The sequence below is a fragment of the Magnolia sinica genome, chromosome 3 (genome assembly GCF_029962835.1).
Source record: "Magnolia sinica isolate HGM2019 chromosome 3, MsV1, whole genome shotgun sequence".
In the NCBI taxonomy this organism is placed as follows: Eukaryota; Viridiplantae; Streptophyta; class Magnoliopsida; order Magnoliales; family Magnoliaceae; genus Magnolia; species Magnolia sinica.
The window spans coordinates 4,281,498-4,294,731 of record NC_080575.1 but is presented as its reverse complement, the minus strand read 5'-3'; the positions used below and the strand labels follow the sequence as shown (position 1 = coordinate 4,294,731).

At 43.5% G+C, this 13,234-nt stretch overlaps 2 protein-coding genes across 2 annotated transcripts; one reads left to right on the top strand and one right to left on the bottom strand.

Annotated features, from left to right (window-relative positions):
* Positions 1-3,999: 3,999 nt before the first annotated feature.
* Positions 4,000-6,411, top strand: LOC131239333 (light-regulated protein, chloroplastic). Its single transcript, XM_058236983.1, has 3 exons — positions 4,000-4,223; positions 5,677-5,835; positions 6,132-6,411. Exons 1-3 carry the CDS (start codon positions 4,060-4,062, stop codon positions 6,223-6,225), a joined length of 417 nt encoding a protein of 138 aa, XP_058092966.1. The 5' UTR covers positions 4,000-4,059; the 3' UTR covers positions 6,226-6,411.
* Positions 5,681-13,010, bottom strand: LOC131239332 (pentatricopeptide repeat-containing protein At5g61990, mitochondrial-like). Its single transcript, XM_058236982.1, has one exon. It carries the CDS (start codon positions 12,916-12,918, stop codon positions 9,811-9,813), a length of 3,108 nt encoding a protein of 1,035 aa, XP_058092965.1. The 5' UTR covers positions 12,919-13,010; the 3' UTR covers positions 5,681-9,810.
* Positions 13,011-13,234: the final 224 nt, after the last annotated feature.

Here is a 13,234-nt window from a genome sequence, read left to right as displayed (position 1 = left end):
GGACACTTACTATTTTTGGCCGAAAACCTTGCGCACTAGTAGACATCACGACCGTCTATAAATAGTAAGTTTACTATTTATAGCAAGTCGCGGATTCTAAGAGTTTGAGTTGTAGTTTGATTCTAATTTCTTTCCCATTTCTTGGTACCCCTATTTAAAGGGTTGTGAACTCATTTTTATTCATCAATTAATCAATTTCGAATTTATTAGAATTTATTTCTATTTTCTGCTTTCTTTCCTCGTGGATTCGAGAAGTCTTTGTGAGGAGTCCAGAGAAGCTCCGTGGATTCGGAGTAGTTATCCTCATCACGTTTATCTCTGCGTCTCTAACTCAATTTGAGTTCGGTCAAGCCTGGACTAATCCGGAGCAAGTCCGATCAGGTCAGAAGTACCAAATCAGGTTGAGTTGGCACCGAGTCGAATTGAGAGGAGGAGGAAGGTGGTGGGTGGTTGCCGAGCTTGGAAGAGAATGAGGATGAGAGAGGGAGGGAGGGAGGGAATGGAGAGGAGAGAGAGGAGGAGGATGAGGAGGAGGAGGAGGAGGGGGGTGATGGTGGTGGGTGGTTGCCCCTCACACACCCATGCATTCACATTACACCAAGGTGGTTTTTCACCACAATGGACACTTGAACCTATGATCTCATGTTGAAACTCTCGTGAGTTTAACACTAAAGCATGAGTAAGCACTCAATAATTTAATTGGTTTAATTTGAGTTGATGCGCGACACATGTACAATTTTCAAGTGCTTGTGTATCAAGTATTATATGCAGCCAGAGTATCAAATAAATCACGTTTCTTTAACATGCTATAATTCAAGAAGGGGACAATTTTACCCGCACAATAATTTTCTTAAATGCAATTACTTTTCTCAAAGGTAAAGGAGAAAATTATCACAAGACTATTTGCATGTACAATTAATAAACATGCGGGGTCCACCATGGGGTTATTTGACATCTCACCCGTCTAGCATGATTGTCCTACCATGAAAACTATTGTGTGGGAAAAATTGCCCCCCTTCTTGCATTATAGCCATGTACCCAAAAAGGGGAGTTATTTGATACTCTGGCTGCATATGATGCTTGATACACAAGCACTTGGAAATTGTACATGTGGCACGCGTCAACTCAAATTAAACCAAGTAAATTGTTGAGCTCACTTTCTCTAAGTCCCAAAGTAGTTATAAGTGATCCTGACCGTTGAGTGGGGACACCTTTTGATCTTTTCATTCTTAACCATCCAATACTTGCGAGGAATAATCCCGGCCATGAGATAATCAAATAATCATATTTTTCTTGATCAAGACGGATATATACTGGCCCCAAAATTCAACGGTTCATTTTAAATTAATCCTATCCTACACATGTAATTTCTAAGTAAATTAATGGTGGCAACTCACTTACAACCCCCATGGCCAGCATCAGCGTCAATCAGTACTCCAGATTGTGGGCCTCATCATGTATGGACCATGGCCCAAAAATGGTACTGGTAGGATGATCCTCATCGTCCAGGTGGTATCCATCAAATGATAGTCAAGAAGGCTTCAGATTTGATGGTCAGGATCATCTGATGAGAATGATTTTCGGGCTATTATTCACGAACAATGAGACCTATGATTTCGATGGTCTGGATGGACATGGATGAGTTACTACCATAAAATAAATGGCGGCAAACGCACACCAAACGTTACATTGTGTTGGCCCACCCCAAAACCTCCTTGTTCTTGAATCCATCCAAAATCGAATGCATCCAGACCGTTCATAATATTTTCTTTATTGCAAAGGCTCCACTAAATAAAGCCTATTCATTGGATCAAGATATCCACTCAACAAGAGGACTTTTAACGTTGAATATGGTCCGTTGCTTATTATTATGGTTTTTTAGCATCCATTGGTGGGCCGCTGATCAATGGAGCTATAAAACCTTCTCACTAGTATTAATATGATAGGATTCAAATACACGCTGCAGGGTGATGTGCCTATCCAGACCGTCCATCTAGCTGTCTTCATCATAGATGGCCCACCTTTTGTAACTCACATCATATAATTCCACATACCACTTCCCTACACTTCTTGCAGACCATTATGCTTTTTTTTTCCTACGATCTGCATGGTAAGATGCAGTGGGTTTATCCGGTATCTTTATCCATTTTCCACCCATAGTAGAGATCAGCGAATGGACGGCCCTGATTGATACGATGAACTTTTACGGTGTGTAGAGATAAAGGCTGTCCTCATCATCCGATATGGTTGGAAATGGGCCGGGTTTGGCTAGGCTAGGACCATCCGCACTCTTAAAGCCCAAGTCCAACATGAGCCTAGCATAGTTGGGCTTAGCTTAAGCCCAGAACTAATTGGTCGGTCCTGGGCCGGGCCCACCCTGAATTTGATAAAATTCTTATTTCTCCGTTGATCAAGTGGGACCCACATGAAAAAAAGGGATAATTAAGAGGAATGAAACCAACGGTCTACATCCAAGATGCATGAGTTGCGTGCAAGATCCACACCATTCATCATGTAGATCCCACTGTCTACATGGTCATCGAAAGAAATCATCGTAGTCCGTTGATAAGATGATCCACAGTGTGTGAAAAATAGATCCTTTAATGTATGGCTTGGCTCACATGCACACGTAGTCCCTTGGCACGTGTATAGCAAAGACTAGCAACAACAACCTCACCCGAGAGTGTACATGCAGGACGTGGAGGAAGTTTCACAAAAGGCTCACGTGGACCACACCACAGGAAGCAACGGTGATAATGATTCTCACCGTTGAAACTTTCATACGGCCCACCATGATGTTTATTTTCCATCCAACCTATTCACGAAGAGAAAACGCAAATATCAGCTCGATCCAAAACTTATGTGGCCCCCAGGAAGTTTTCAACAGTAAGAATTTAATCCCCATTGTGTGGTCCACCTGTAACGTGGATATGCCTCATTTTGGGCCTTTGGCCTAAAATGATACAAAAAAAATGGATGGACGGTGTGGATGAAACCCATACATCACAGTGGCCACTCAAAGCTCCCGCCCGTTTCCAGCTGGAGCCGGACGGGGGTAGTACGCAATCCGCGTTCTCACAAAAGATGGCCCTGCTCTTTGACGCGAATTGCCTACTGACATAGTCGGGACGGTGCTGTGGGCCCCCACCATGATGTACGTGTTTTATCCACGCCGGCCATCCATCTTGCCTGCTCATTTTAGTGAGTGAGCCCAAAAATGAGGCAGATCAAAATCACAAGGGGACCATGCCGTAGGAAAACAGTGGTGATAGGACGCCCACCATTAAAAACTTCTTAGGGGCCACAAAAGCTTCGGATCAAGCTAATATTTGTGTTTTCCTTTCATCCATGTCTTTGTGACCTAATCAACGGTTTGAATGGCAAATAAACTTTAGAGTGAGACCCAGGTAGTTTTTAACGGTGGGCATTCAATCACCACTGTTTTCCTATGGTGTGGTCCACCTAAGATTTGTATCTGCCTCATTTTTTGTTAACGCCCTAAAATAATAATCCAAAATAGACAAGTTGGACCGGACCGGCTTAGGCCACATTGCCCGGCCAAAAAATTAGTCAGGCCGTTCATCCAGGCACGAGCCCGGTCCATGGCCGGGTCGGGCTCATCGGGCCGGGCAGTCCTGGCCAACCTCATCATCGATCTTCCTTGATGAGGAAATCAAATCCACTTCTAATATGCCACGTGTACACTTTTAGAATTAGGGACAGAAGCCGCTCACAGAACTCGCCCTCGCCCCTGCAAATGAGTCAACTCAATCAGCCAACCCGAGTTTCCATCCGAGTTACCAGATATCGGCCGACTCGAAGACCATTCCTCCTGGCCTAAAAAAAAAAATCTCCTAGCTGGTGGGGCCCACCTTTCCACCAGCTAAAGAGCCAAAAAGACAACATCACCTTATCCTCAGTCACAAATATCTTCCTACCACCTCAGAGGAGTGAAGATTGCAGCCTTATCCAACATACTCCCATAAAAAGCCGGATATAGAACGGACCATTCTCACTTCTTCCAAAAGAAAATTGCTCAAAATTCAAGACCACATCAAAATGCAAGCAGCCCTATGCATTGCAGCTTCCCTGCCATTAACACCCACTAAGCATTCACCAACATGGCAGCGATCATCGCCCATTCCACGAAGAATTGCCGTTTCTCCTCGGATCAAAGCTGCTGTCCCCGACACCTCCACTGTCGATTACAGCTCTACAACTTCGTATGTTGCATTCTCTGCTTCCTGTAATTTCATCACCCATGGCATCTACACAGCTTCAAATATCAGGAAAAAAAAAAAACTGTCATAATTTGATAACAGCCCATGTAACGGTTATTTAAAATTTTGAAACGGGGGAAGAAATTCCCTAAATACTAGGGCTGAAAGTCGGGCGGATTGGGAATTCTCACCCCAACCCAAGGTTCCTATACCTCAACCCTAACCCAACCCAACCCAATCTCGGGTTGGGAATTCTCAACCCAAGCCCAACGCAAGCGGGCTCGGTCGGGTTGATCGGGTTGGTCGGGTGTATATGTGCTAATATTTTTGTTATTACATTAGTTTATTATATTTTAATATAGGACTTATTTTTTGTATCTATGATTTTATTAATTATATATGTGATTATTCACCATAAAGAACTTCATTTTTTTTCTTTAAAAAAACAAGCTAAAATATAGGACAACTACTCCTTTAAAAGTCATGTAGCATAGCACGCAATCTATTTGGGAGAGAGAAATCCGGCATATCTTGTTAGCTTGAGTACTTGGAAATGACGTGGAAAAATGAGACACATCACTAGTGTGCCTTCGACACAAACGATCCACACTCAATTATAATTTATAAGAAACTAATAGATTGATCGGGTTCGGGTTGGGTCGGGCAACCCGAGACCTCAACCTGAGCCCAAACCAAGTTTTATCGGGTTGGTGTTTGTATAGCCCAAGCTTGAGATCGGACCCGATATATCTTGCCCGAGCCCGGGTCGGTCAGGTTGAACCCGCCCAACTTTCAGCCCTACTAAATACCCATTGTATCAGCTTTTTTATATAGGCGAAAAAGACCATTGTCACATACATATATAGGGAATTTCCATCAAGCACTGATCACCTACAGGCGAGGTCGACTTTTACTGACAACATGCTCCTTGTGTAGGACATCCATACCACACAAACAGTAGGCCATACCATGAAGATCGTTCATGTCGAAAATCAGGCTGGTCCACTGATCAGATGGGTTGCATCTGAGCGTTGAGTCAGGCCATATTTTTTCCATTGATTCAGACAGTGTAGCCCACCTGATGATTAGATCACCCTGATTTTTATGCCCGGCGATCTTTATGGTGGGGCCTGCCGTTTTTGCATGCTATGGATATCCTACACAAGTGGCATGGTGGTGGAAACAATCGGCCTGCATGGAAAGTTATAGTATCGTAGCCTGCAGCTTATAAGGATCAGTTCTAATTCAAATTTACACGTACCTTGTTTGATAGATAGACCCATGTTCGCCTTTTGGTATGAAACCGTAAAATCTGGTACCATTCATTACACAAAGTAGGAAAAAATGGTAGCATCTATCAAGCACCTGTGTATGGGTGTGAAACCCTTACCGTTGCAAGGTTTTCAAATAATGGTGTGTACCTGATGCAATTAACACTTTCGATGTATATTTCCAGTGTGTTTCCTGCAGAAGCCTGTGATACCGTTGGAGGAGAAGCATGCGATGCCAAAATGTATCCAGAAGTGAAGCCAGAACCAGAAGCCAGCAAACCCAAAGCTCGCACTGGTTCAGAGGAGATTGACAGAGAATATGTTGAATATAACGAACCCAAAACGTAAGATCTTGGGACCCTTTCTTGACGATTGCAAGAATAAATATTAAAAAAAAGTTCGATGAACGTGAGAATGAGGAAGTTCCATCATTTTGTAATATATATGAGGCAATCTCAGACAATATGTTGGCCTTATCAACCAATATTTCAGGGAAAAAATTAATACTATTAAACATAATTATTACCTGAAATTAACAGGCACTTGAAACTGATAAAGGCCTAATACATTGGCTGATTTAAAAATGATGTGTTATGTCTCAGAAAAGGATTATATGACATTCTTCCGATGATCGTTGCAGGGTGTTCCCCGGCGAGGCATGCGATGAGCTCGGAGGAGAATTCTGCGAGCCCGAGTATCAGACAGGTGTTTACAAAGAGAAGACCTCCAAATGAAAGAAGCTCTTCCTTACCTGAATGTAAATGTTTCCAACTGAGAGTATATGAGAATCGAGTCTCTAGTACATACTCGGATTCTTAAATATTAACCGTTGTGTATATATGAACGTATGTACGTATTTTCCATGTGTACCAGAAGGATGGCAAGCTTGAGCCAAGGCAGTAACAGAAACTATTTTATGACCTAAAGTTGTGTTTGGATGCACTATCGAATTGAATTGTGATAACTGAATTCAGTGAATAGGAAGTGATCAAAATGGAACTGCCTACCTTAGAATTCAAATTGGAGAAGATCATTTCATTAAACACACCAAGAAACAGAGATAAGAAAGGCAAGACGGGCAAAAAGTTACCCGCTTGTCACTCTGCTTCACTCAAAAACAGCAACAAAAGAAAAACAGATAAAGCAAATAGAAAACTCCAGGTGTGGTGCTCAAATCAGCTGACCAAACAGGACAACTGAAGAAAATTGAATCCTGATCCCTCCGCAAGGGTTCAAGCTTTTGCATGGACTCCCATCAACTCTTGACAATCTTAAGAGAAGTATGGTGATGAACAATATGTGAATTATGTGTAGGAAAGGGAGGCGGTTTAGATACTACCCCCGCCCATCCCGAGATTGGCACAAGCAGGGGCTCTGAGGGGCCACCGTGATGTATGGGTTTTAGGGTCTAAGCCCAAAAAATGAGGCAGATCTAAGGCTCAAGCGGACCACACCACAGGAAGCAGCAGTGATAATGGCACCCACAGTTGAAACCTTCCTAGAGCCCACCTTAATGGATAGTTGTCGTCCAACCTGTTCATAAGGTCACATAGATCTGGATGAAGGGAAAACACGAATATCAGCCTGATCCAAAACTTGTGTGGGCCCCAAGAAGTTTTGGACGGTGGCTGTTTAATCCCCACTGTGTGGTCCACTTGAACCTTGATCTTGCCTCATTTTTGGGCTTAGACCTTAAAATGATATGGAAAAACGGATGGACGGTATGGATAAAACCCATATATCACAGTGACTCTTCAGAGCCCCTGCACTTGCCGAGCTCAGGACAAGCAGGTGTAGTAGTTAATCTGCGATCCGTAGGAAAGATGAAGAATCAGTGAACCATCTCCTCAGAGGGGCTGCGGAGAGGTCTATTTTTTATGTTAATGGTCTAGTTTTTTATATTAACGCAGCTGGCCTACTGGTCCTTTCTTGGAGCCTGGTAGGCATATTTGGTGGTTGTTCCCCTATACAATCCTTCAGGATAATTGGAGTGAGCAGTGTGCTAGAACATTTGATGACAAATCTTCCTCGTCTTGTTTCCATCAAGTTTTCTATTGTCTCTTTGGGTTTGGGATGGGTGTTTGTGCTCCCTGAATTCTCAGGGACCTCATTTGTGGCTCGTTTGGATGCACTTCTGCGAAAGGGGCTTTTTCAGTCAACTCAACAAACGAGTCACCTTTTTAGCTCCCATTTTGCTGAGTTGGGGATGAGACAGGGTTTGCGAAAGTGCATCCAAATGCATAATGTGAACTAGGGTCAAAATGTTGTTTAGGTGTAAAATGCCCCTTTTGAGGGTGTTCCGAAGAGCCCTTGATTCATTGAGAAGGAACAGTTAAGTATCCTTGTTGAAGCGATTGGTGAACAGAAGTAGTAATTGCCCTCAAAGTAGTAACTTGATCTAAGATCAGTCTAGTATCCTCAAGGAGGCAGTTGGTGACCGGAAGGAGCTCTACAGTTCATGGCTAACAGGGGTGCTGCAAGGTGAAAGTTAAATAGAAAGGATGATGAGAAACGTTTGCTACTCCAGTTCACCAAGGCATGGGGTATTTCAATCTCTGAAAAAGGTCTAATGAATTAAGAGAACCTCTATAGAACAGTTCCTAGGAGATTCATCTTTAAAAATTAATAATAATAATAAATAAGATCATCATGGAGAAACAAAGGAAAGCAAAAGGAAACATGGTTCGGCTAGTGCCTACAATGTATTATTGACAGGTGTGTGCATGGATGCTACTGTCCCTATGAAGGTGGGGATGTTAGCAAAGCCCCCAAAACTAGTAAATGATAAATGGGACAACCAATCATCAATTTTTACCGTCCATTTATTCATATAACTAGGGCAAGCCATGGTGGAAAAATAAAAATAAAAATCAAGCCAATAATATGATCATAAACATATGATCAGTATCATTGAAAATGGACCGTCAAGATTGAGTGGAGAACAAAATGGGTCCAATCATCACCTTGAAGAATCTATTCAATAGATCCCACTTTTTATTGCTTATGATGTCACAGTAGCACTCTGGTTTGATGCTTTTAACCGTGCGATCTATGGCCTGTAAAAACGGAGTATTGTAACAAATTGGCCCCATTCAAAGGGTTAGGATCATGTGATCGGCGTAATTCTTGGACCATGGCTTGGTCACGGTGGTACTGAATGGACTGTCTGGATTGATGATTAGGCATATCGGATGTCATTCAAAAGCTTTGGGACGTCACTAGCATCCCCATGAAGGTGAGGACATTAGCATCTACCATTCATACACATGGTAGCTTACCAAATTAAATACAGAAAGATACAGGAAATTCCAAAGATCACAACCATTCGTGCCAATTGTAGCACAATATGACCCTTTATGACAGGATGTTTGTTACCAAAAGAATACTCACATATGATGGATTTCTTTAAATAATGGCCTGAATTCAAAAGTTGATTACATGACAGCTCCATTTTTTGGCATGCTAAAGAAATCCAAGCATTTGCTAATTGGTAGAATGAGTCAACCAATGAATGACTAAGATAATCAAAATAAGTTAGGGAAGCTCTTCCTACATACAGATGATGTACAAGAGTCGGTCATCGAAACCTTTTCCAGTTGTTAATCCTGTTGTTTTGCGGGAAGCCGATTAATATTCGAAGCAAAGCAGTGGGTGAGGTACTCACTGATTATTTGAGGAAGCTATAGATGATATTGTTGGTGCCTTTTATGTCCACATCCAAAAAAGAAGAAAGCATTCACCTGGATATATGGAAGGATTTGCGAACAGCATTCCGATCTTCTGGTAATCTAAGATCAGCATCAACAAGAGCAAACTTCACCAAAGTGCAGGGAGCTTCAGGAAGAACGAATCAATGGGACATGCTTACAAGAGTAGAATTCTGTATCCTACTCTCCTCACACATGCCAGTGTGGAATAAGCATGCAAGATGCAGGCAATTCATCAGATGGGCCTATCCATGTATGTTTCATGTCCCAAAAGTCAGGTCAGTCCAGCCATCAGACGGGCCTCATGTGTACAAAGTACTGTTAAAAAGGCTTAAGCCATTCTCCAAATTCGACTGTGCATCTCCCACATGATATTTGAGCCATGTGAACTCCCGGGATCAAACACGTGCAACACTGGCAAGTGTCAGGATTGTAGGATGCACGAATAGCCTTGGCAGCCTCCTTCCAAAAAACAAACTCTCGAGTGATTTTAGTCTTCTCGATGTCCCTTCTCAGCCCAGCGGATTTACGTTCTAAACCTGAGCAGGCTGCTGAAGTACTTCTCTTGAGCAGCTTGAAAGCTAAAAAACAACCCCCTTTGCCACCTTAGCATTAAAGGTCACTGTCTTCCTCTGCACTCTCCAGTTTTTGGCGCCCAGGGACCAAGTCACTCAAAGTAGTATTACTGGGCACCCAACCCTTGTTTATCATACTCTCTAGAAGAACTTCAGCCTCATTGATATTACATTCGCTCCGTAATCCGTGGATTAGAGCACTGCATGTTGCAACATCAGCTCTAATTCCTCGCTCCACCATTTCGTTGAGTAACTTCAACGCTTCATGAAAATCACCCTTCTTGCAAAGGGCATCTATCAGTGAATTGTATGCAGTACCGCTCATCGACATGCCTTCCCCCAAGATCTCGTTCCTCAACCGAAAGGCCTCAATCAAGTTTCCCTCTCTAGAATGAGTATGGGTCATCACACCATATGTCACTTCATCTGGCTTAATGCCCTTAGCCACCATCTCTTCGAATAGTGCGAATGCTTCTGCGGTGTTTCCTCGTCTGCTTTGCCCATCAATGAGCGAGGTGTAAGTGATGGCATTTGGCACCAGATTCTTTTCCTGCATCTCCAAGAACAGCTGAGTAGCCTCCTCCAACTTCCCTTCCTTGATGAGCACATCAATCAGTATTGTGTATGTCACTTCATTGGGCATGACCCGCTGTTCTATCATATCTCCCAACAATCTGTTTGCTTCCTTAAGCTTGCCTAACTTGCAAAACCCATCGATTAAAGTGTTGAAGGAGAGGGTTGTCGCAAAGCCGTCCTGCACCATTTTGTTAAACAAGTCCTGAGCATTCTCCAAGTTTCCTACCTTGCAGCATCCATCGATAAGAGAATTATACACAAAGCTATCTGGCAACAGTCCCCTCGACAGCATTTCATCATATAAGCGGAACGCCTCCATTACATTTCCCGATTTGCAATACCCATTGATCATTATAGTGTAAGTCACACTAGTTGGTGCCAAACCCTTTTCCACGATGACATTGAACAATTCTCTCGCCCTCCTGACGTCACCCATCTTGCATAATCCGTCAATCATAGCATTATACGTAACAATATTTGGCTCTATTTTTTTATTGAACATCTCATCAAGAAGCCGGAAAGCTTTCTCCATCTCACCTTGCCTACAAAACCCGAAAATTAAACCACTGTAAGCAAAAACATCAGGTTTCAAACCCTTCTCTTGAAGTTCCGAAAAGACCCGAATAGCCTCTTCCAACTTCCCGGCCTTCGAAAGTCCGTGGATGAGCACACTGTAAGTCTGCACATCTGGAAGCACCCCTCTTCCAAGCATAGCATGAAATATTGAGAAGGCTTCTTTTATGTTATCTGCTTTGCAATGCCCGTCAATAAGAACAGTATAAACAACAACATCCGGTGCCAAACCGCAGCCAAGCATCTCCTTGAAATATCCGTCCGCCTTGTGCATTTCCCCGGCCTTACCATGCCCCCGTATGAAAGCCCCATATGTAAACGCATTTGGAATCAGTCCCCTCTCCTTCATTTCCACCAAGTACATACTGGCATCTTCCATCTTTCCCGCCTTGCATAATCCAGCTATAAGAGAATTGTAGCAAAACACATCTGGAACGACACCTCTCTCCAACATCCTCTTCAAAACCTTGCATGCATCTTCAACTCTACCTTCCCTACAGTAACCTGTTATAAGCGCCGTATAGATAACAACATTCGGCTTGAGACCACTTGCAACCATCTCCTCCAATAAACTGTTTGCTCGGTGCAAATCTCCACAATGACAAAGCCCGTTAATCAATAAGCTATATGTAACAACCGTGGGCAATACATTTTTCTTCATTTCATCAAACATCTCAAAAGCATTATCGGTGTCCTTCTCTTTCAAATAACCCTCGATAACTGAACCATATGTCATTGCATTTGGCTTCCACCCCATCCCGACCATCTCATTCAAGAGCTGGTGGGCCTTCTCCATCTTTCCAACCTTACATACGCCGCGAATGAGTGTATTATACCCAGTGACATTCAACTGAATTCCGTGAACAAACATATCATCCCTCACTCTAAAAGCCTCATCCACATCACCTTCTTTCATCAACCCATCAATCAAAGCTGTGTAGGCAACGTAATTTGGCTTCAATCCCATCTCCCACATCTCCGCCACCAACAATTTTGCCTCTCTTGACCTCCGTTCCTTGCACAGCCCATTCACGAGTGTAGCATACGTAAAGCTATCTGCCATCAGACCATTCTCACGCATCTCCCTTTTCAGCTGGAAAGCTTCACGAAGACTGCCTGCTCGACACAATCCTGCAATAAGCACGTTATATGTAACAGCAGTTGGCCTACAACCCTTCTCGGTCATTTCAACAAACACCCGCTTCGCCTCACCAACATTCCCAGATTTGCAATGCGCACCCACCAAAGATGTATACGTATAAACATCTGGTGTAATTCCCACCTCCGACATGCACCCATACACCTTCCAAAACAAATCCATCCCATTCACCTTCAACAGATCACTCAGCATAGAATTAAAACACCGCAGACTAACAGTAATTCCTCTGTTTTTCAATCCCAAAAATATTTCAACGGCCTCTCGCAACCTACCCGCCTTCCTACATGTATCGATTAGCACATCAAAAACAGCCGGATTCGACCCGTTACAGCTTTGATAGCTGCTGGCAATCGAATCCGCTATCATACTTGCATCCGAGGCCGGAGGGTGCAGATGGGTTGTTATCATTCTTTCGAGAAGGCCATTGGCGGGGCCCAACAGATCGGAATTGCAGAGGCGGACGGCAAGGATTGAGAACGAATCAATGGATTGGGGGAGAGAAATTTGAGATTGGACCCAGTAGAAGAACTCAAGGAGGCGCTCGGCGTCGGATACATGGTCTTGGAGGAGAATGGATCGGACGACTTGAGGTGTTAGGGCGGCAACGGGGATGGTGTCGGAGGAGGTAAGGAGATGGTGCCAGTTGGGGTGGTGGCTGAGGAGATTGGTAATTTTGAGGGCGATTTGGTTATCGTTGTCGTTCTGGTCGTTGAGGTTTTGCTGTAGTTGTTGTTGTTGGTGCTGCTGAGAAGAGGAGAAATGAAGGGGTTTGAGGAAATGAGAGGGGTGTTTGGATGTGAGAAGTAGAGTTTTGGGTGGATGTGGAATTCTTCTCATTTTTTCAGAGAGAGAGAGAGAGAGACGGAGAGAGAGAGGGACGATGATGGGAGCATTGAGTGCTCTCTCTCGTCTCTCGCCGGTTACAAGGGGAAGTGAAATCGGATTGCGTACTGAGTTACTCAGTACGCTCTTATCGTACTGAGTAAACTATGTTGGGCCCACCGTGAATGTGTGTGGTTTATCCACGCCGTCCATCCGCTTTTCCAGCTCATTTAAGGGGTTGAACCCAAAATCTAAGTATACCCAAATATCAAGTGGACCATACCATACGAACAAGTTGTAATAATGATTTCCACCGTTGAAACCTTTATAG